The sequence below is a fragment of the Meleagris gallopavo genome, chromosome 1 (genome assembly GCF_905368555.1).
Source record: "Meleagris gallopavo chromosome 1, MGAL_WU_HG_1.1, whole genome shotgun sequence".
NCBI lineage: Eukaryota > Metazoa > Chordata > Aves > Galliformes > Phasianidae > Meleagris > Meleagris gallopavo.
In genome coordinates, this window is record NC_139404.1 from 101,353,743 (window position 1) to 101,377,452 (window position 23,710).

The following is a 23,710-nucleotide window of genomic DNA, read 5'->3' on the forward strand; positions in this document are numbered from 1 at the left end:
TAAGGTTGGAGAAGACCTTCAAGATCATCTAGTCTATTAACTACTTCATCTTAAAAGCCATAATTCAATAGGAGTGTGTATGCAATTCTGTGTCACCAGCCATATCCCCTTAGTTATTACCTTAATCTTCCCTTGGATACATGTACTACAATACCATATTTGCATGCATCATACACTTCTGCCACCTGCTCTGGCAGATTTTTACTACTCTTAGATGAGTCTATATTGCTAATTATTAATCTAAATTGGGCTATCTTAATCCGCTGTCTAATTCTGCTGAATGAAGTTTTTGGACAGGTCTCCTGGATTTCATTGGACTTTGTACAGGCTCAAGAAATCACCAGTGTATGCTACCTCTGTTGGATGGCAGCAAACTAATTTTTTCTAAGTCTTTGGAAAGGCATTGAATGCTGTTTTCTGCACTTTTCTGATATATTTAATGACTCGAACACATCCACAGAACTTCACCCCACTATATACTGCACAAAGTGCAAAGTTTACATGTAGAAATAATATTTAAGCCTTAATTTAGGGGTCAAATTAGTCTCTTTTCGCTTCTCTCTTTTTAGTGGGAGACAAATGGCAAACAGCAGCCCACAAATATACCATATGAAACAACTGTTTGGACCTATGATACAGTTTATTACTTCTTTTAACTGAAATCACAGAATCAAATGTTTTAAGATTACAACTGGTAAATTATACATATGTAATAGTTTACATAACAAAATATTGGCCTTCAATGTGTCATAGTACAGTGTAGATCTTGTACAATTCAGTTCAAATGAATTAATGTTTTGCATAACGTTATTTGTGGTGTAAACTGGCTGACATAGTAGTGCTCTAAAACTGTTAATTCTCTTTGATTAGACATATAGAAAAACGAAAAAAAAAAGTCTTGTGACACATCTTGGTTTTCATAAGGTACTGGTATTTCAGTCAAGTTGCCTGTAATGCACACAGTGACACCAATGGAGTGTACAAAGAGGCACATGAAATAAATTAAGAAGAAATGAAAGCTGCACTATCCTGTTCATCTTCCCTAGAACACCTCTCTTGTTTTATCTTATCTGATGTTACACAATGACCTGACAATAGAAGTGAAATTTAATTATTGCTACACAGGGGAACACATTGTCACCAACTTATTTGGAGTATACTATTTCCCTATTCTCATGAGATTTTATCAATGCATATACGCTTGATTGTCAAGGAGTATGTTTTATACGATAAAACCATCTGAAAATTTCACAGTTCATGCAGTAAATTATGTAAACCAGTTCCTATATATTAAAAAGAGAAATTATGCTGTTACTTAAAGTGGTTTGAGTTCAAAGCAGCTCCTGCAAAGGCAAGCGATGTAATGATGTTACTCTGAATTTACGTAGGCATAGCTGAAACCAGTGTATCTATTCTGCCCCATGAATGGGATTAACGCAAACCCAAATACTCATTTGTGTGCATACAAATGTGGATACAGTTATACATACACATGTATACACAAACACAAACAAAAAAAAAAACACATTTCCATGTAGGCACGGTTAAGTTCTATGTGTATACCTACATGTTTCAACACAGACTATGTAAGATTCTAGTTGATACACATGGAAATATCTGAAATATCCTTACGGGTACTGTGAGACTTAACAGACAAATATCAGGGCAAACAACACTGAGAGTTTTGGTTTCAATCTGTAACTCTGCAGTGTGCAGAGTAGCTAGACACTGTTAAGTATTTGGTACAGGCTATCTGGAGAGAAGTTCTCCAGCCACTCACCTGCATTAACGATGTGTTTGGGGCTTTTCAAATATTGTATGCCATATCACTGAATACTGCCACTTGTAATATAATCTTGTAAACCCCAGAGCTACATTATGTGATGCCAGTTGAGGACTTGAAAATTTGTCTCAGCTTAAGTCATTAACAGTATGTGCAATAAACCAGAAATATTTGCATTGGCAATGCCATTTCAAACAAAAATGTTGAATTAGCTTTACTATATAAATTAGCATTCTGGGTACCCACAGTAAAAAAAGACTATTGAAAATGTTACCAGTGACAAGTATGGGTGCAACTCTATAAAAATGAATCAGTTAACTAAAAGGCCTCAAAATCAGTAACTTTGCTTCATCCCATAGGCTCTGTCTTTCTCAGTGAGAAAGAACAGTGCAGCTTTCGTGAACACAAGGAGAAACAGTCACATACCTAAACATTCTGCTGAAAACCCCAGTGTTTAAACTGTACAAAGCTTCTTTAAAGCCCACCCCAAAGATCATCAAAGTGAAGACTTATTGCTATTTCCTGGTGTTTCGGATGGGCTTTAATGGAGGAAGCGTCACCCACTGGCCTTTGTAACTTCATCTGAAGCCTCATGGTTGGCTCTGGATGTTCCACAGGGCCTGGACAGTGGCAAACATTGGGTACAGAGGATGAGATGGAATGTAACTTGTGTGAATATGGGCACTGATGAGGAAGATATCTTTTTGTAGTTTGAAATAGTTTTTTTGCCATCTGTCGTGTTACCCTTACAGATATATATATATTTTACCTGACAGCCCAGTACAATTTCCCTGGAGCTAAGCAGAATTTGGACGAGACAAAAACTGGGAGTAATCAGATACTGCTATTTTCATGGAAATACTGGGAATGCATGCTTGGCTGGCTTTTTATTTGTGTCTCACTGCCTGACATGGTGCAAAGAGCTAGAGTAAAACAAAGAAAAACATTGCAAAGCCTTACAAATTGTGCTTTTGACATTTTATAGCTATAATAAATATATATATAAGTATATAAACGGTGAAAAAATTGAAAAGTAACTTTTATAATGGTTCACTTTTGATAAACCAAATCGTACATCATTTAATCTCTAATTTCAGAGAGGCACACAAAACAATTTCTCTGTAGGGATGTCACTTAAATATAAGAAGCTGCATGAGAGAATACTCACTTGCCACCCTGACAACTCGGAGAAACTTCATTTACACAGAGAGAAATCCCATTTACTGCAAGTCTGAGCTTGCTCCCATTGGTGTAAAAGGTAAGGCTCTTACCAGCATAAATGGTAAACTACTAAGGAGCAGAACACAAATTGCACATGCCTATATGAAGTGAGTCTGTTGTTTAGAACGTGGGTGTTTGTTTTTTTTGTGTCCACAGACTTCTGTGACTGAGATATTTTAGAACTGAAGCATAATGCGGAGGTTTGAGCATCAGGTGTCATGAACTTCTCTAAGAAAGATGGCAGCAGAAAAGGAATATACATCTATACAGTGTGCACACATGTATACACATATACTCCTGTCCCATGCAGAAAGCTTTCTAAATAAAAACAAACAAAAAATAACCAGTGCCATACATTATGTAAACTCAACACAAATTTGAAGCATAAATTAAGAGAGCAAGAAAGAGAGTCAGAGATGATAGCAAACATTTTAAATAAAGAATTTGCACAATTGATATTTTTGTTAAATAAGAATAAATAAATTCATTACATCCATTCACATACCAGTTGTAAAAACAAATAAATTATTTTATTTTTTTTCAGTGCTGTGCTTTTTTTTTTTTTTTTTTTTTTTAATACAATTGTTATTAATCCACAAGATTATTCCCTCTCCCCTTGTGATAAAACTGTTTCCACAGGAGGGCAGATAAACTGAACTTCATGCATACAATCAAACTGCAGATGAAAGGCTTTTTTCTAATTACACTGACTCATTTGAAAAGCAGATAAAAAGCCACAGATTCAAAAGGGGGTCCAATCTAAGGCACTGGAGATGTGTCCCAAAAAGTCTACAGTGAATTTTAACACTGAAGCTTGCTTATTTCTATATTCCGGGCTTTTGAGACAGTGCCTCTATCCATTCCAAGCATTTGATGAATCTTGTTTGGCAAGACTCAGTAGTAATGTAAACAGTGATGTAACAGTATGACCGACGAGGAATTTAGTTTGAAGCACAAGTTGTAATGGCAAATTCACATACCTTGCAGCAATTTTTCATTCATCAGTTACATGAAATAGGTATAAATGAAAAAAGCAAATTTGGGAATTGCAGTTTGGTTACAAAGATCAGCTAAAAAGCAAATGTTGGGTATAGCAGGCTGCCCTAGTTCACCTTCCACTTTTAGGATAGTTTCCTTAGTCTGTTCCCTTTCCATTAGGCTAGATGGGGCTCTGAGCAACCTGATCTAGCTGTAGATGTCCCTGCTCATTTCAGGGAAGTTGGAGCAGATGACTCTTAAAGGTCTATTCCAACTCAAACAATTCTGATTCTATGATTTCACATAAAAGCAACTTCTTTTTGCACATTTCCTTCACTACTACACCGGTGAAAATGGAAAAAATCAGTATAGTGGTTTGCTCTTGCATTTATTTACTTTTTATAAATAGACTCTTTCTATGAAAAATTCTTGATCTAAAGAAGATTTAAATTTATACCTGTTTATGGTATTACTCTCCTGGAGTCTGAATAACATCCAAAAGCCTTACTCATTTTGTTGACTACATAATAAATTATTTCTATAATGCAAACACAAATACTTGCACATTCTGTCTCTATTTTGATACAACACAGGAAAAATAAATGCCTAATTGGCATTCAGCAGCTGTAGGCCTGGACAAACATCAAATCTATGCTCCTTATCTTTCCACTTATGATGGTTTCTACTTGTTATGACCTTCTTTAAGAGCCCTAGAACATGTGTTTATACATACATAAATATAAAAATCAGTTTACTTGAAAGGAAAATAAGACACTTCAGACATGATCTTATGTTATAAAGTAGAGAAGAAATAAGCAATTTCCAGAACTCTGCAAATATTCAGAGCCTTGATTTAAGTTCTTAGGGTGGCATCAGTTGTTAAGTAGCCAACTTTCCTCAAGATCATGTTTTCACTTTTATTAGGAGGTCACACCATTCTCGAAAGCTGAAGATGACTAATAACATTCCTTTGCAGTTAACTTTTAAAGAGGAGACCCTGTCCCTTTTAGTGTTTACTTAGAATGGAGTACAAAAACAGATATTTCTCCAGGTTTCAACTCGTTGATGTAGCAACTTTGTGCTGTTTTAAAATCATCACATGCTTTCTAGAATTCAAATAAACATGCCAGAGTTGCAAAAACATGTTTATGTCAGCCTGGAGTGAGACCTGCCCTTCTTGCAACACAACCAAGATTTCTTTTCTGATTTCATGACCGGGATTTTCTGAAGAGCCTGGAGCCTGAGGAAGTATAGTGCTAAGTACCACTGACTCACAGCTGTGTCTGAAAATCTTTCTTCACTCATACTCTCCTGTGTTGACAAACTGAGAAATAAAAGAGGATGGAGTTCTACCACCTTGTACCTGTCATTCTAGGGTTTAATTCAAAGCCTGTTGATATGAAAGGAAGCAATTCTAACAAGTGTTGGTGTGGACTCCCCACCTGTTACCTGCATATGGTGAAATATCCTTCCTCAGTCACTAACTTCCACCAGATAGTAATGGGATTCAGAAGCTGCTCTCAAGGGAAATTATTACTAGCTTCTGCCTGTACTGTGGAAACAGTTTTATTGATGTTGGGCAAGTCCTCCACATCCTGATGTGGTTTGACTTCCTACTGACACCTCTTCCTCCCAAATGTGGTAGATGTACAAAACATGAAAATCAAACAAACAAAAAATCAAACAAAAAGACAAACAGTTACAAACTTTTGCTGGTAAGATGAATACCAGAGTTAGACATGATGAACAAAACAGTGATAAAATATTAACTGCTTGCTGTGTTTTTTTGACCTTTATAGCCTCTTCAAAAGATGTAGGTACATTACACATTGTTAGATTCAAGGTGGAAGCCATAGATAAAATAACAGAGAAAGCAGTTGAACATAGCCTCAGAATATCTGAGTTAGAAGACACTTGTTTATCATACCTGTAATTTTTGGTTCTCTAACTAGTTTCTACAAAATACAGTATGCCTTTGTTTTTTGGAAAGAAGGAGCTAGCAGCTATTGTTCAGCAACAACAGGGATCCCACACTGTGACAAAGGTGGAACTAGTGGAGGGTTTACCAAGAAAAAAGTACACAGATTCTTTCAGGTAGACAAATATTACTCCTATATGTGTCTGACATACTCATGGTAAGGAGCTGCTGATGGTGCTGGTATATGAGCAATGTACCTGTGGGGATCCTTGGTCTGCACTCTTGCAGTGCTCCTCTGAGAATTTCTTGGTGGAAACACAGAATTTGTCATAGAATTATGATCTGCTATCAGGAAATCCCTAGAACAAACATGCATTTCCCTTTGTCAAAATCAAATTACTTTTTAAAACCAGCAGCAAGCTCTTCATTTTCCAGTAAAACATCTGCAGCCATTTCTGAAGGCTGGACCAAGGTCCACAAGGGCTGCAGATATACTTTGGTCAATCACTTTGCTTACATAGCTTGTCTTTTGATTTTTTTTTAGTAGAACCAAGTGATATAAAGTGACATACCAAATCAAATACATTTACAAAATAGTATAAAATAAGCTTCCATGTATCATGGGTACAAGTGACATTTTCTAAGGACATACTGTATTAGAGGTAGGTGAAAAAGGGGAGATGATTCTGTAACCTTCAAATATCCCAGGATCCTCCATTTGCTAGTTTTTCTTCTTTTTCATTATTTTATTTTATATTTTTGCAGACACAGAGGGCTTATAGCAACTATAATGCTTTTTTTTTTTTTTTTTTTTTAAACAGATCAAGATCACCCTACTATTTTTCAAAGCAGTGCATATCTTCATTTGGTCCAAATAGGCAGATTCTGCCCATAATTTGAGACTTTATGTAAATTCACTGAAGCCTTTGCTTCTCTCTGTCTGGGCAGACCTAATACCAGTATGTCAACAATGGCTTCATCAAACCTCTTTTAAAGAAGATCACAACCACAGGTTAACATTTTTTCAACAAGCATTGTTTAAATGCTGATGGTCTCTGAGAGAGAAGACATCCTTTAGCTAGTTTTCCATGCCCGTCTTTGCACTGGACAGTTCTGGTGTGCCATCCCGTGTCACATGTTCGAGAACAAGAAAGCCACGGCCCCGTCACCCACCGGGGTTGTGTGAGCTGTGGAGTTACTTTGCTGCTGCTGCCACTGCCAGTGACAGAGTTAGTCATTTGCCCTTGCTTCTTTGGCACAAAGAAACTGTAACGGACGTCCACTGGTTGAGTTGGGTCAGTTGCAAGTATCTGCACTATAAGAACCTCCTTTGTGGCAGAGTGTCCCATTGCATGCAAGAAATCATCTTTGTGACTCCAGCCACTATAGTTCATGACAGTTCCATTGATATCGATGATTGTTTCTGAAGTGGAGATCATATATTTTCCATTGACAAGGTACTCACCGTTTTTCTTTTTCAGGGCCAGGTAGGCAGTAAACCTGCTCTGGTCCTTAGTCTTGAATTGACGAACTTTGATGTGAGTTGCTCCTTCTGGGATTTTCACTATATCTGTGTAGCCCTTACTGCAGAGGGGAAAAAAAGTAGTCAGTAGCTGCTGTGAAATAAAACTCAAGTCTTACTGCAAAGCCTAATGAAGTGACCGGTAAGACACAACCTGCTTCATTTTTGTTCAGGCCCTGAATCCATCTGCCTTGAGGCACATTTGAGATTAATTTAATCAGGTTCCATTATTTGTCTTTTGTAACACTGTGTTCTTGAGGAAATTTTTACCGCACTTACTTCAAATTGCTTAATCTTCAGCTTCAGGAATGATTTCACATGAGTCAGATACAAGAGGAATGAAAAATAACAGATAGTTTATATACTTCAGCAAAGGGTGGGAGATATGAAATACGATGCACATTTTCCGTGCCAAGGAAAGATAATGAGATATGCATTGGTTACAGCTGTTTCTTGCTGCCTTTGCCATAATGATTAAGGAAAGCACGAGCAGAGTAACAGCTGGATAGAGGTACCTTGGGAACATTTAAAAATAATCTTTATCACTGAGAAAAAAATTGTTTACTTTGAAATTCATAAAGCTGAAGATGAATTGTTCAGTGTCTAATAGAAGGTGCACTCAAACACTTAATTTGCAGCATAAAGTTCTCTGGTAGGTACTTATGAAATGCTTTAATGCAAACTTAGGAAGAGATATTTCACTTTTCTACTGAAAGCGACAAGCACTCAAAACCTGCAAGTGTATCAGAGCTTTTACTATCTCAAGTGTGTAATTTGTTTTAACCATAGTGATACACAGCGAAGAAGGCTGAACGCTATACATAGCTATAGGCTACAAACTGGATTTTGCAAACATTTATTTTCATTTCTAAACCTGTGACAAAACCATTCTGCAAGTACCTTGTATCTTAAGTGCCTAGTGCTGAAACGGATAGAGGAAAGGAAATGAAAAAATAGACATACAATTCAGGGAAGCAACAGACTCCTGGAATTGTTTAAAGAATGGACTACCACTTTCACCAATTTTGGTTGCCCAAACAGAGACTGCAGAGACTAAAGATGAAATGCTTGTTCTATTCCCATGCTATTTCAAGCAGTTATGGGGCATCTACTAAAACTCTTTTAATTTATCACCGCTATAAGCCTGAAGGAATATTGTGCAAATAACAAGCTGGGTGTCTCTGCTCCACAGCACTGCAGAAATACTTTTACTTAAAAGTTGCCAAAATAGCTTTGTTAAAACACGTTATTAAAGTTACAAAATCATCTGTTCAAAAAAAAAAAAAAAAAAGAGAATGCAACATTCTCAGCAACATTCCATGAGCAAAAAGAAGCATGTGCAGCCTTAATTCCCCTATTTCCCAACTTCTGAGTAATTAACTTTATATCCCTTTAAAAAAGTTCTTAGGAAAGAGTTTTCCAGGAGATTGGTTTTTTGATCATTTTAAGAGAAAAAAGACAAGATTTTACTATTTTAATGTAGGGTTTCTTTTAAAAATCTTGCATAAAGGAATTATATCAAATAATTTTTGCATTAAAAAAAAATGAAAATCAAAATCAAGTTAAAACACACATGTTACTTACAGCTTGATTATTACTAAGTGAGACAACTCTTTGAATGCAGCAAAGCCAAATCAGTATTTTACTCTCCAACTGGTCCCATTTCAGTTAAAGCCATGATTTGAGGAGTAAGATGGTACCTTCATAGGAATAATTACAGTGGAATCTCACTGTTCTCAATTATATCTACACTACAAATCTGGCCTCACTAAAATTCATGAGGTCTCTCTAGCATTATTGCTGGAGCCAGGGCTGAAACATAAGGGTTACTACTGAAGCACATGAAGTGTATGTCATACAGTCTTCTTTGTTCAGGCATTTCAGAATTTTCAATCAATATTTAATGTTCAATATTCATTCAATATTTACAAATTAGAAAAGATTTGGTTTATATAAGTACCAAATTGGATAGAAAGTCATTCTTTTTGGATGAGGTATTTCGGCGTCCTTAGGTGAGTAATCATTGGTTTACCAGGAAGAAGATTGCTTATGGTTATTTTTATAACAAACTCACTTTTGAGGAAATTTTTGACTACTATTACTCAGTGTGTCAAAATGTATATAAATGAAAGGTCCTTTCAGGAGTCAAATTTCACATTCTAATGGTGTTTCACGTATATGCAAGAATTTGTAAGACATAAATTCTATGTTCATTTTAAAAGATGTTGTGTGCTGTATATAAATGTTCAACTGAAAGTTCCTAAGAATAGGTCACTATAGCAATCTAGTGAGACCTTGCAATCTATATAAACAGTGGTTGAAAAATCCTAATTCTTACACAAACCTTAAGGGAAATAAGAATACAGACAGAGGCAGACTTACTTGACACTGGTAATCTTGGTACAAAGCTTGCTTCTGCTTTGTGGAGTCAGGAAAAACCATGGGGGAGTTGCTTTTGTTTTACTTATATTAAGTTGTATCATACTTAAAAGCTGAACTCTGACAGAAAAATGGCTTATGGATGACTGCTATAAATATTTTAACTTAAAAAAAATATTTGTTCACCTGGAGATCAATATTATCCCAGTGAACAGTAAGGGATATAGTAAATGTCACATATAAGCCTGTGTGTACTTCTGACATCTTGCCTAGTCACCTAAGCTCCTTGTATAGTCAGCAGTGTGAAAAGACATTTTAGGGTATAATCACTTTCAGCTACTGAGGATTACTTTTACAGCTGTGCTCTAATACTGCCTGCTTCTTTTCACTAACTATGCAAGGAATCTATGTTACTAAAATGATGATATCTACTAGATGATATTAAACGCATTCCCAGTGTGCCTTGCCAAGACAGCATCACCTGGGAAACCTTGAGTTTTGGATATATCTAGATATACCTCTGACACCAATAGCTTTCTGATTAATCACTGTCTTCCCTTCTCTCTATCCTCTAAAAACCATATACCATCTGGCACAGCAAGACTGGCAAACAGCAGACTATATGCTTTGCTCTAGGCAGACTTCCTATGACTGGTTGCTCACTTGTATCACTAGTACTTTATGTCAGAAATGAACTGGGTACAGTGTTTTGTCAGGTGATTATTTGCCAGTTTTGCCAGGATATTGTTAAGAGGCCAGCTGTAAACATCTGAACAGTGCAATAAGCAATGTACACTTTTAATCTTCATATGAAAGTAAATTGCATTTAGAGGAGGGAAGAATGAAGCACACAAGTAGAGCTACTATTCACACAACAAGATACATTTACTAATATTCAAGATTAATACCTCTTTTTGGTGAAGGTTCCCATGACTTTTGTGCAGCTTGAATTGTCTCCTCCACATACCCCGCATTTATCATACTGGAGTTTTGAACCAATGATGCCATCACAACCAGTTCGAATGCATTTTCCCCGGACACAGACTGAATTACTGTATGGCCGACATTCTGTACCGTCAGTCACCTAGGTAATCAAATGCCTGTTAGTTAAAATTACCATAGGAAAAAAAAAAAAGTGCTTTTGTGTATCTGACTGGCAAAAAAACTTATTTTTGTCACCAAAGAACAGATTTACTGACCTAACAACCCAGACTGAGTTTCTCTAACATTCCCAGTGCCACAGCACTGAAATTTAGCAAAGTCTGAAAACAGTGTGAAGTAAAGCACTAAAATGACCCAGACTTTAATGACAAAGTCATATCTTGCTAATAATAAGAGTACTTATTGATCACCTTTCACTTGAGAATTTCAGTTCATTTCATTAATGCGTATATACCAGTTAAGAGGCAGAAAACTGCAAGCGTAGGCATGGGAGATATTTCAGTTCAAATTGTATCTGATATGACAAACTGACCACAAGTCATATCTATACAAATTGGCAAATTAGTTTTTATTGATTGGTTTTGTATGAATTACTCCAGATATTCTTAACATCATTCAGGACAAAATTTATACTTCAGTTGTGGTACTCTCTCTCATCCAGAAGACCCCAGACTCACAAATGAGTCTTCAGGTAAAAGTCCTTTAAACATGACTGAAAAGAAACTACAGACCTCCAATGCAGCTCTATATCTTTATGGACTCATATACCACACATATACTCATATTCCAACTGAGGTGTGGAAAAACTTGTCTAATTTTAGAGGTCAGTTCTGGTCCTAATGTATAATGACTGGATGTAACCATTACATCTAATCACACAGCTAAATTTTTAAATCATATGATTAATGCATCCTTCCTTGTTGTAGAGCACTGTTTTTTAAGATAGAAGACACTTAACTGGAACATGAAATCATGATTGGAGATGTCATTACCTTTTGGGAAAATACCACATAATAGCCCGTTCCTTTGGCTCGGCAGGTGAGCTTGCAAACATCTCCAGGAAGCACTCCAGCATACTTGGGGACCCATTCAACAAAAGTTTTGACACCCTTTGCATCAGACTGATAACCATTCCTCGCTTCACACTGCTCTTGTCGAAAAGATTTAGCTGTAGAATGATTCACATTATTAGTGACTATTTCAGACCATGCTGCAAATATCATTATGCACCCCTATTATTCCAATTTCTTTTTAACATAACTTTTTAAGTTATGATACTTCATCTCTTTACCTAGAAGAGGCCTTCAAATCCTTCAATTTTTTAGAGCTTGGAAACCTTCCCATGACACAATAAGCTATGAAGGACTGAAGTTAGCATTATGATTCATCTTCTAGGACTGAAATTGCTCTACATTTGATGCCCTTTATTTATGAGGTCAGAGTGGGGATAAGGGAAGAACTGTCATATTGTATTAGCGATGAAAATCTTCTTTGGTAAGCACGCTTTAGAGAAACTACAACAGATCTTGGATGTTTCCTTTCGCATTTACTATCTAAGGACACAGAGGCTGGATCAGCTAACGTACCATTTGCTGGGCAAGGTGTGACATTGCAAGATCGATAGATGGCCCTCTTGCCAGTGCAGTACCGGCCATTGTTTCTAGGAGCTGGGTTATTGCAGTGACGATAAGCAAACTGAACGCCTCCACCACATGTACGGGAACACTGTCCCCAGGGTCCCCATGACCCCCAGTTACCATGGCTTGATGCCTGAAACATAAGAAAAATGGGAAGTAAGGACATCCACATCCAAGTGTGAATAGGTGTTCAATCTCAAAGACATTGCTAATGTTTTCCCCCAATTGAAGGTGTTCCCTTGCTCATTTTATCAGGGATAAAAAGGTGTTAGGAGCCTTCTTTCTGCAAGTGAAATTAATTTTATCTGCAGAATTATGGCATCTGATTTAGCACTAATTTGCCACCAACGGGCTCCATAAACTATCTCCAGAGGATTTGGCTCTGGAACATATTCATAAGGCTATCTATGAGTAATAAATGCAATTATTATTCTAAGTAGGTATTGCTCTGTATTATGAGATCTAATTTATGTAAGCAAGCATTTTTAAGGATACTTGAATGCTGACTTCTAAAGGACGAGATAAAGTGATCCCTTACATTGATGAGTTTTGTTTCCAATTAACTACTTCATACATATACTACAAATATGACAAAATATTCATAGTTTCAACATATACTCAAATTACATTAACAGTATTCTAAGTCTAATATTAGGCAATTGCTTCTGCTTTTCACTTTGTGAATAAATCAGACTATTTCAGAGTTTTAAAGACAGGAAATGAACACATAAATCAAAAATTTGGGCAGTGAAAGTGAAGAAGAAGCTCCTTCTGAACAAGCAGTTTAACATTTCAAGAATACTGGCAAGAGAATGAGCGTTCAGATATATATTACAATTTTGCCAGTTTGACTCTATAGCATATTCCAACAACTAACAGATATTGCACAAAGAAATATACCAGTCTATAAAGAAGAGTGTTACAAAGGCTGCTGCTTGATTTGAATGACTCTTGTATTTTGTAAATATCTTCACAAAGCTCTACAGCTCTGTATGTCTCCTGTAGGTGTAACAGAAGGAGCAGTGCTACTGTCTTCCCAGTTAATTTCAAAGTACCTGAACTGCACAGCGGACAATTATAACCCTGTGGACTCTCATGAGCCTCTTCAGGGTTAATAAAATGACAAACAGAACTCCTTCACTGTAGGTACAAACTTGGCTGCTCTAGAAATTATATCCTGGATGAACTTCATCAATTTTTCTCTTCACTAGAGTTAGCTCTCTGGAGACTTTCAGATGAGGGTCATAAACTAAGTTTTCATATCTAATTTGCCTCAGAGTCCATTGCCAAGAAATCAGGAAGCTGTGAATCATTCCTTGCCAATCTTTCCATGCATCCTGAGAGCTGCCTTATTGAATGGGTGTCCTCTAGTCTGAAGTGATGCTCTTAGATTTCCAGGACTGTAGGCTTCCAAACTTCAAGAAGAAAACATGCTTCCTGAAACTCAGTAGCATTTTTCCTGTATCCTTCACCACTCCAATTACATGCTAAAAAATACGGCAGCTTTCAATCTGACTTTCATAATAAAGTGCCTTTCACTCCTACTTCGAGGATTACGCCTTCTAAAGTTCCCTAGAGTCACAGCTGGTAACTTACCGAGTAGTATTTCTTCTTGGTTTTGTCAACACATTTTCCCTGGAGACAGATCCTCCCTTTTCCACATGGTGTTCCTTCCACAGCAGGCAGCTTCTTAGTCAGACACACCATTTGACCTTGACGAACAACTGCACACCACAAGCGAGAGCACACATCCATCCCGGGACACACTGTATATTCAGGTCCAAATGCCAATTTGCACTGACGAATGGCATCATAGGTTTGTCCTGGAAGCTCCTCGGGGCCCAGGATCTGCTTTCTTGGTTGGTCCAGCAAACAGTTACCTAAAAGATCAATCCAGCCTGTTATTACTCATTACCTAGTTTTTCTGCAGTGTTGTATCTGTGATTCAAATTAGGGAGACCGATAATGACAGCAGATCTCATTTGAAGAACATTGATGTCATTGGAAATGCTCTCTGAGGTGTCATTAGGCTTTGTACGAGCTCATCGTACTACAACTGTGGTCTCTCCCTCCAGCATACCAGGTGTCACAATTCAAGAAAGTAAGTGTAAATAAGTTTAATTCAGGTCCCTTTGGTCTTCTATTCTATTTTCCTTTATATGGCTTGACTCAGAACACATTCCACTGCATCAATTTGTGTTTTATAATATGATCAAGAGGAGTTCTGGTAAAGAAAGCAAAGCGCTCATTTGAATTTTGAGCCACAACATCACAAATGTTAATGCTTCTAACGCAAAGTCTGAAATTCAAATTACAAAATGCAGACCGTGAGGCACTTAAAAATAAATAAATAAGTAAATGCATTCCCCTCCAAAACCACACACACACACACACAGAAGCAAACAGATCAAAGGAAAAATATAAAATGAATATCAAATCTAATGTTGGTGGTAAATCTAGACTGGGCTTCCCTTGTAAAGAATGATACTTGGCTGCTTCTGGAATTAGTTTGTAGAGGACTATACATTTTATACAAAAATGCACAAGAAAACCACCCCAGAAAGACACGAAAAAAACCAGAATAAATATAATTACAGAATTGAATATGTGTGCTGATATATATTGCAGAAGTTAGAATTTGTCTGGCACACTGTAAAAATGAGAATTCTATTTTGGTTCTAGAGGATCTACTAACAGATTTTGTTTGCTATTGAAAAATTTGGTTGTTGACATACAGAACTATTTAGTGAGCATAACCTATTTCACACCCCATGAAAGGGGTATGTGGTCTTGGCAAACTGCACTTATTCTTGGCCAAAATAACTTACCACAATTTACATACTTTGCAACCTATACCAGTATTTTTCAGATGGATCATGGGTGAAAAAATGGTCTCTAAGAATTCCACTGTTTAAACTAAAAGAATTAAAATCACACCAAATACCCCATGAGTCTATAGCTTGTGTTTTCCTTCTAGAATTGCAATTTTTCCTTTTTTACTCTTAAGACTAAGACCAATTCTTCAACCAAAAATTCTTTCTGCATCATCATTTACTACCAAAAAACTACAACGTTGTTAAAGTTCTTCTATTTATCCTATGCTTACCATGATTTACCTTTGCCTTATTTTTGATCTGGATTATGCTGACATTTTTAATAAAGAAAGGTGTGTAAATGCTACTTGATGATCTAGGTACCATGAAATAGAAAATTCATGGTACCCTAGCATTCAAATTCTTTTATAGTGTAAAATATTCAAGACATGGTGAAGAGTGAGGAAGCACAGATGTGTTTTTTCTTTTCCTGAAGTTTCTGAAAACTAAGCCACTGGCAGTAGTTGCTGTCAAAAATATATTATGTAAAAGCAAAAAACAGCAATTCACTACATTACAGCATACAGAGCACATATATACTACTATTCCCACTTTTTGTCCTGAGTACCAAAGAACATCTGGGTGTCCTGGCCTAATGCAACATTCTTGACTGATGACAAAGTTAATCAAGCCATTTCATTCTCATTCTCTCTCCTCAATGTTATGTGCAATACAGCCTTGGAAGGCAGAATAAAATCTGTGCAGGAAGCAGATAACCAGGATATAAATTAATTAAAATAGAAATAGTCCTTTTTTCAGGTTACAAAGAATACCAAATAGTCAGACTAAACACAATAAACTGTAGGCAATCATACCACAGTCTAGTGGTTGGCATGACAATAAAGGCAATTAGTATCTTACAAAGGGTTGGCTAAAAGCAGATGGTAATAAATGTCACTGTCTTCTGGACACTAATTGAGTATTTTCTTCCTAAATGTGAAATTGCTGTGTGGGGTCATCTTATAAGTGTAAAATAAATGGTGATATGATGACAATGATGATTACAGTTCTCAGAGTGGGCCTCAGGAGACTGGGAATCAGCACCTTGATCATTTCCAGACCTCCTGGTTGACCTTGGATGAGGCATTTCTATTGAATTTTATTTAGCTGACCATAACTAGATGTAATGCTGGTGTCTACAATTCAGTAAGCAGTCAGATGTTTCACTGCTTAGTACAAACATATGAGCTTGTGGTGTAATTCAATACCACTAATACAACTGATGTCATCAATCAAATCACTGATACCATTAATCAGATCCCTCCATGCTATGGTGGGAATTAAGCACCCACTTTAAGCACAGTTACCTACGTAGTAAAATACATAGTTATCTACACAGTGCACTTTTTATGTGATGAGTCCACATCCCAACATCACTTTCCAAATGCATTAAATAGGAACCTCGGCACCTAACAAAAGGCTGCTACAAAAGTTAAAGTTAAGATTATGGAGCCTTTCAAGGCCATGTTGAATTAGACACGGAGCAACTTGATCCAGTGGGTAGCAACCCTGCCTGCAGTAAGGGAGTTGGAAATAGATGATCTTTAAGGTGTCTTCCAATCTAAGCCATTCTGTGACCCTATGATTCTTGCTGTTGAAGCACTACAGGTGAATATCTATATCTATATGGGAAACGTAAAGGTTTGAAAAAATACTGTTTTATAACAGAATAGTGCTCACAGATCCAGGTTTCTGGACATTCACATTTCATTATGCTTAGCCATAAGGAGCAGCATATGAAGTACTTCATTTATCTGCTTCCTCACACCATTACTGCTGTGCCTGGTTTGTCACAAAGCACAGTTCATAAGCTTGTGCCCATTCACACCAAAAGCACTGTGCAGACTGCTTATGTTTTGTATGAAAGATAGAGCTTCCTGTGACTACACAAAATCCAGTCAAAACATCTTAAAAGAAAGCCTGGTATAAGAAGGTCTGTATATTCTCATTCTTCTGTTGTATCTGCTATTTTGTGCCTTCTTTGCCTACATTATGTCTGTGGCACCGCTCAGAATTACACCTGAATGGTTAAACTTATTTTTCCCTGCTAGCAACTCTTGAAAGATACAGGACTTTTCTCTTTCAATGGAAAGATGGCAGGAGGGCATCTTCTCAAAATGAAAAAAACAGGGGAAGTAGTGTAACTACATGGCAATACATCATCCACCGCTAAGGAAAAAAGAAAAAGAATAACTCAAAAAGCAGACACATGCTCATTCTGAAAGAAACATGGAAATATGGCACATTTGCACTGTCTTATTATCAGTCCGAAGCAGCCTGAAAAGTGTCGTCATGCTCTACAGGGTTCTCTGGGCTTTGGTACACTCGGTGTACATTACAAATGGGAATTACAGCTATGGATTCGTTCCCTGACTAGAAAATAAAACCAGAAGGAGTTTTTCCATTCCTAAAATAAAACACGTACTTTCAGGAGAATAATTTGAACAAACTGCAGTTTAAATCATTGGCCTTAGTCCTTATTTCATAGATAGTGTTTGTGTTCTGTCAGGACAAATCTTTTACTTAAAATTAACACCTAAAAATTGATAAACTTCAACAAAAAAGGATCACTGTAATTTATACAAGGTCTATGAGGACCTAATTATCAAGAGAACACATTTCCTAAACACTATACTTTTGAAAGCATACCAATAACATCATTAATAAAACTAATGTGCAGATAAGACCAGAGGCTCACATTTTCCATGAATTATTTCATCCCACTAGTAAGTCTTTGGAACTACATGCCTGAGTAGTAACTACTCCCGAGTATCAGAAATGGCAATATACTCTAACCCATTTGTTAGTAAGTGGACAGATCCTAAGCACCTCTTGTGCAGGAAAGAATACATGACTTTGTGAAAAGTGTCAGAAATGGAGAACTGCTAAACTTCTTGTACAGGAAGTCAACACTGGCTGAACAAGGAGACCACAACGCAGCTCTGAAGGATATGAAGCTCCTACCGACTTCTACTGAAAAAAATGACAGAATGACATTCTTACACTTGTAGGATAGATTCTACTCTCTACAAGGTCAGTGAATACATACTGTGAAACTCCCAGGTGAGACAAAAGGGAGTGAATGCAACTAAACTCAAAAAGGAAAGGTCTCTTCACATGTAGAAACTCACTCGGTAATATTAAGTCAATGCCAGAGCATTATGGGCATTAAAATAGGACAGTATAGATTAATGAATCTAATAAAATTGAGAGAAAAAAAATGAAGTCATTCTCCAGATAGGAAAAAACAGGAGAAAATATTTCAGAGAGCATTGAAATTAGCCAACAAAATACTTAAAAGCAAAAAACTTTACATTCAGCAGACATGTCATACCTTTTATCCATACGTATTTCAGTTACCATAACAACTTGATCCATTCACTCAATTATGTCATTTTTATCTCAGCATTTTGGAATTTGAATGGCTTAAGAACTGCAGTTGCTTTGGAAGCACAACGAAAACTTTAAAATTCATTTAAGAGTTCAGACTATACTTTATATTACTACTTGTTGGAAAAAATGAAAGTTTTGTACTTATTCTCCAAAGGTCAAATGATATATTTAACAAATATTAGTTACATGATTTGGAGGGTAAGCTCCTGGAGCAAAAGCAGTCTTTTGTCGTAGACTGTACAGAGGGGTCATAATACTTGTTTACAGCCCCTCTACACAAACAAAATGAATACAATTGCTTTATAAACAGAATAAATGCTCTTAATGGTAGAAGCACATACACTCTGTTCATATCTGCACTGTAATGCTAAATAGACCATATTAACCATTCTAATTTCTGTGAGGAAATTTCCTTTTGTCTTCTATTAAAGGTATTCTCTGTAGCATTTGGGAAGACAAGACTAATTTTGTACTTCAAAAAATTGAAACTCTCTGTGTCTCAAACTAAGTTATTACCAACATGCACTCCATCAAGTCTTTATTTTCTTTTGCATTTGAACCACACAATATGGGCACGAGACTCTCCCTGACTTTTAGATCTTTGCCTTGTTCCGCAAGCACTTTAAAGATGGTTTCAAGACAAGCAAGGAATTAAAAGCTTATATTAAGTATTTAAAAAAATGACACGTAATCAATGCAAGATGTGATAATACATACCATGACCATCATCAAAAAATTCTGTTATAGTTGCTGATGTGCATTTGGACCAAGGCTTGGAAGCATCAATGCTAGTCAGGATGGAGGACATGAGGCGTTTATCTTCCATGGAGCCAAAGTTCTCCTCACAAAATTTGGAGTCGTCATGGGAAAGCCCAAGCAAATGCCCTATTGAAACCAAATGAATACATTAAATAAAGTCACTCATAATAAAGTTTAATAGCTGGAATCCACAATCAAAGTAAAATGAAATGCATTATTTGCCCTCAAATTTCCAACAGCAGAACAAAGCATGCCACTTGAAATGTGTATCTATGCTTGAGGATAAAAGAGTTTACATCACTGCATACAGCAAGGATGTAGTGCCATCAGCTGATTTGTCACCAAACTGAGCTGATTCTGAGCTGATTTATTCTGATGAAGACTAAAGTGAACTGTACTTATTTATATGTCATGAATTTAATTCTCAATGTTTTCCAAATAATCTGCAGTAATAAAAACTAATACTTCACAAAGACATCCTGCCATTGTTTAGAAAGGCTTTACAGTATCTTTCTAAATGAACACAAAAGTTCTGTTGCACTCCTTGTTGAAGTGCAAGTACCCTCTACAGTACATCAAACAATCTGAATAATGTTTTCCAGTAGTCTGTCCAATGTACAGTGTATTATTTTGTGGGATTTGTTTTTGTTAGGGTTTTTCTGTTTTTTATTTTTAAATGTATGTGGCATTGGGTATTTATACTACAGAACACAAAACAATGTGAACACAAAGCAGGACACAATGTAACTCGCAAAAATCCTGGATACTCAGGGGAGCTCATTCCACTGCTAGATTAGGCCTTATATAACAGAAATCTTCACTGCAATTCAGTGATTCCTACTTTCTCTAGCCTCTGGGCAGGCAACATACTGCTTTCTCTGTAAACATCAGGTTTAACGTTAATTTCCACATGTGCATTGGCTTATCTCACAACCAATTTGCTGTCCAAGAGGTATAAGAATGAATGGATACCAAAGCTGCAGGGAGTTCAAGTCTGAACTTAATTTTCACAGTCTTCAATCTCACCCTTGAGGTGGTTAGTAAGATATCCAGAGTCACACCACTAGTGCTTTAATAAGGACAAAAAACCACCCATCACAGCCACTGCTGAGAAATAAATCTGAGGCACTCAAATAGCCTGTGTGGCTGAAGAGACACATTTTGTTATTCTACAATAACTAAAAGTCATCTACATACACTAGGTTTTATGTTTTGGTATAACTGCTGTATACTAGTTGAAAGGTGACAAAAGAAGGAATACTGACGACAGAATACCATATTCTGATATCCATAGTAACAGCCATGACAACAGTAAAAACAATAACAATACCTACAATACAAAAAAAAGCAGAAAATCAGTATAAATCTATGTGCCGTATATAAAATTTATGATATGTTGTTTTCATCTGCTTTAGAATAGAGGCCAAGAGGAAGAAAATAAAGGCAGCACTCACTGTCTAGCTGTATCTGAGAGTATGATAGTAGCTATCTAACTAGAAGTATGCAATAAGTTTGGAGAAGACCAGAAATAAGGGTTTCTTGCAGTCCAGCTCCCAGTGATGCTGAATTCCTGATCTAAGGATGGAACTCCAAGACATGTGAGAAGAGAACCTTGATCTGTCATCTCATTTGAACCAATGATGACTAAGAGCAGCCAGTCCTACTGCTCTGAAACTAATGCCTCCTATTTACTTCCATGGAAACGTCAACAGATACAACACTATTTGATAGAGCAAATGCTCAGCTAAAAAAACACTATTTATCAACACAATAATCACCATTAGCTATGCATTTTTGTCAGAGACAAACAAGAGCTTGTGCATCATGCTTGTAAAAATCTGAACTAATGGAGGTGACCCACTATGTTAACACTGTTCTGATAGCATTGTTGGGAGAAAAATGATGCCCACACAGTCCATCTTTCATCAGCCCAAACAAATGGAAGTCAGAAGGCACTGCATCTGGGCTATGCAGTGGTTATAATAAGACAGCACAGCTGAGTCAGCAAAGTACTCCGAGGTTTACAAACTGGTATGGGGCCTGGAGTTATAATGTTGCACAAGAAAGGTTGTCTTTGTCTCTGACCTGACTTTTGTAATTTGAGCTTTCAGCTGAATGACATGATGATCAAAGTTGACAGTTTGTCAGATTACCAGGAAATTCAGAAGGACCACTCTATTTCCTATATCAAGACAGTGCACATCACTTTGCCCACTGAGAGCTGCATCTTGAGCTTTGTCTTTGATGAGGAATTCACATGTTGTCACTCCATGGACTGTTTTGACTTTGGCTCATAGTGGTGACACCTCATCTTGTCACGAGTAATGATGTGATCCAGGAAACTGTCACCTTTAGCCCTGTATTGATTCAATACGTCCTGGTAAATTTGCATACTGTGGTCCTTCTGTTCCTGTGTGAGCATCCATGGGACCTGGTGTAAACTTAGCAATATTCCAACATTGCCACCATCTTTTCCGACACACTGAAGCTCATACTCTGCTCCATACACATTTCTGTAGTTGTAATCCACTAATTCACATGGATAAGCTCATCAAGATGCTCTTCATTCTGTGGTATAGCTGTATGGAACATGGCTTGTCTTTCACAACCACTGCTGCCACTGTCAAAATGTCCCACACACTGCCTCCCTGTACTCACATCCACTCTTCGGTCTCAATAAATGTTCAGGAACTGTCGAGTACTGCAATTTTTTTCACATGGAGGAATTCAGTTCCACGTCTTTGTTTCATATGCACTTCCATGTAAGGCGCCATTCTGTCAGACTGCCCCTCTCTTGTCATGTGCCACATAGCAGCAAAACGTAATGGAATATTGGTGAGAAGGTTCAGTCTCTACTGCCATACCACCAACATCCATCTCTGATATTGTGGGCCAATATAATAAAATAGGTGGCACTAGTTTTGGAGCAGCCTTTTCCTTGTTGATATTTACTATTGCTGTGCAGCACTGTTACACTTACAAACACATTCCTGCAAGAATGTAACAATTGATATATTTATACAGAAGGCAAGGCTAATTACTGATGTGTTTTACGTGCACAATTTGAGCCTATTTCTTTCTTGTAGGTAAAAACACTTTCCTTTGGTGATACACTATGAGGCAGATAATGCTGCTTTTATTCTGCACTCACATGCAGTAAACACATGTCAAGTTTCAATGTGACATAGTGTTATACGAATACATGCTCTGAAGAGATGGGATCTTTTTTTTAAGCTGATGCAGAGCAAAATAATTATTAGACACGTGTTTCTCAGACAGAGTAACCAAAACAAACAGTGAATCACTTCTAACTGATCAAACAAATTATCTGAAAGTGTCACAAGCTAAACGTTTAATGAATGCTCAGCTACTGTGTCAGTGAGGACTACTACCTTTAACTTTGCCAAAATGTAAATACAACAATAATGAGAGTTTTCAGGAAATATGAAGATGATGTTGGTTTTGGCTGCCTTTATATACAATGTTATCATTATGTTTGCATTCACTGTAATGCAGTGAATGGCACCAGGTCATACTTCATATCTGAGAAGCACAGCCAACGTGTTAATGAACCTCAACACATGCCTAGAGTAAAATAACTAGAACTGTTCTCTGATGACATTAAATAATTATTTGTAGCAAATTTTCTGCTAACTTAAGCAAACATTTTCTGGAGAGGGCTTTATACATATCCACTAACATTTGCTGAGGTACCTTGTATATACGGAGTGGTTCTGCACTTAAATCAGGTCTGCAAATGCATTGCTTTGCTGAGTTGCTCCGGAGTTTCTTGTGATTTACTTCCAAGTCCACTTGAATATGCACATACTTCCAATCAATTAAGCAGAAGTATTTGCATAAAATTAGTCCAGCAAACATGAAAATACCATGCTGATTAGACCTGTCCCACTATAGCAACCTTCTCTGAGGAAATTCTTATGCTTAAAGCTTGCAGGAACAAGTTTTTCATTTGTTGTCCAAAGACAGCTCAGGGTTGTAACACTGCAAGAAATTACTTAACTGCAGAATGTTTGTGAAACAAAGAAACAAGGTCCTGTTAGTGAAAAAGAAGTTTCATTTTAAGCCACTGGAATTGGTACTGACCAACTGTGTGTGAATAACAAAAGCTAAAAGACTGTTCTAAAAGGCAGAATCATAGATTCATAAAGGTAGGAAAAGACCTTTAAGATCATCCAGTCTAGCCATCAACCCATCAAGACCATGCTCACTAAATGAGGTACATCTGAGTAACTATGGCATGGAATCTGTGTTTGGTGTAGGATATGAGCAGTATCTGGGCATGAA

At 36.9% G+C, this 23,710-nt stretch overlaps 1 protein-coding gene across 1 annotated transcript in view; it reads right to left on the minus strand.

Moving 5' to 3' along the window:
- Positions 1-621: 621 nt before the first annotated feature.
- The window catches only part of ADAMTS5 (ADAM metallopeptidase with thrombospondin type 1 motif 5), a 46,780-nt gene continuing 23,691 nt past the window's right edge, over positions 622-23,710 (minus strand). Inside the window, exons 3-8 of the mRNA XM_010722791.4 lie at positions 19,364-19,531; positions 13,977-14,260; positions 12,330-12,513; positions 11,736-11,911; positions 10,710-10,885; positions 622-7,484 (exon numbers count right to left, since the gene is read on the minus strand). Coding sequence (XP_010721093.3) covers positions 6,914-7,484; positions 10,710-10,885; positions 11,736-11,911; positions 12,330-12,513; positions 13,977-14,260; positions 19,364-19,531 — 1,559 coding nt within the window. The 3' untranslated portion in view covers positions 622-6,913. The remainder of the gene's footprint in view (positions 7,485-10,709; positions 10,886-11,735; positions 11,912-12,329; positions 12,514-13,976; positions 14,261-19,363; positions 19,532-23,710) is intronic.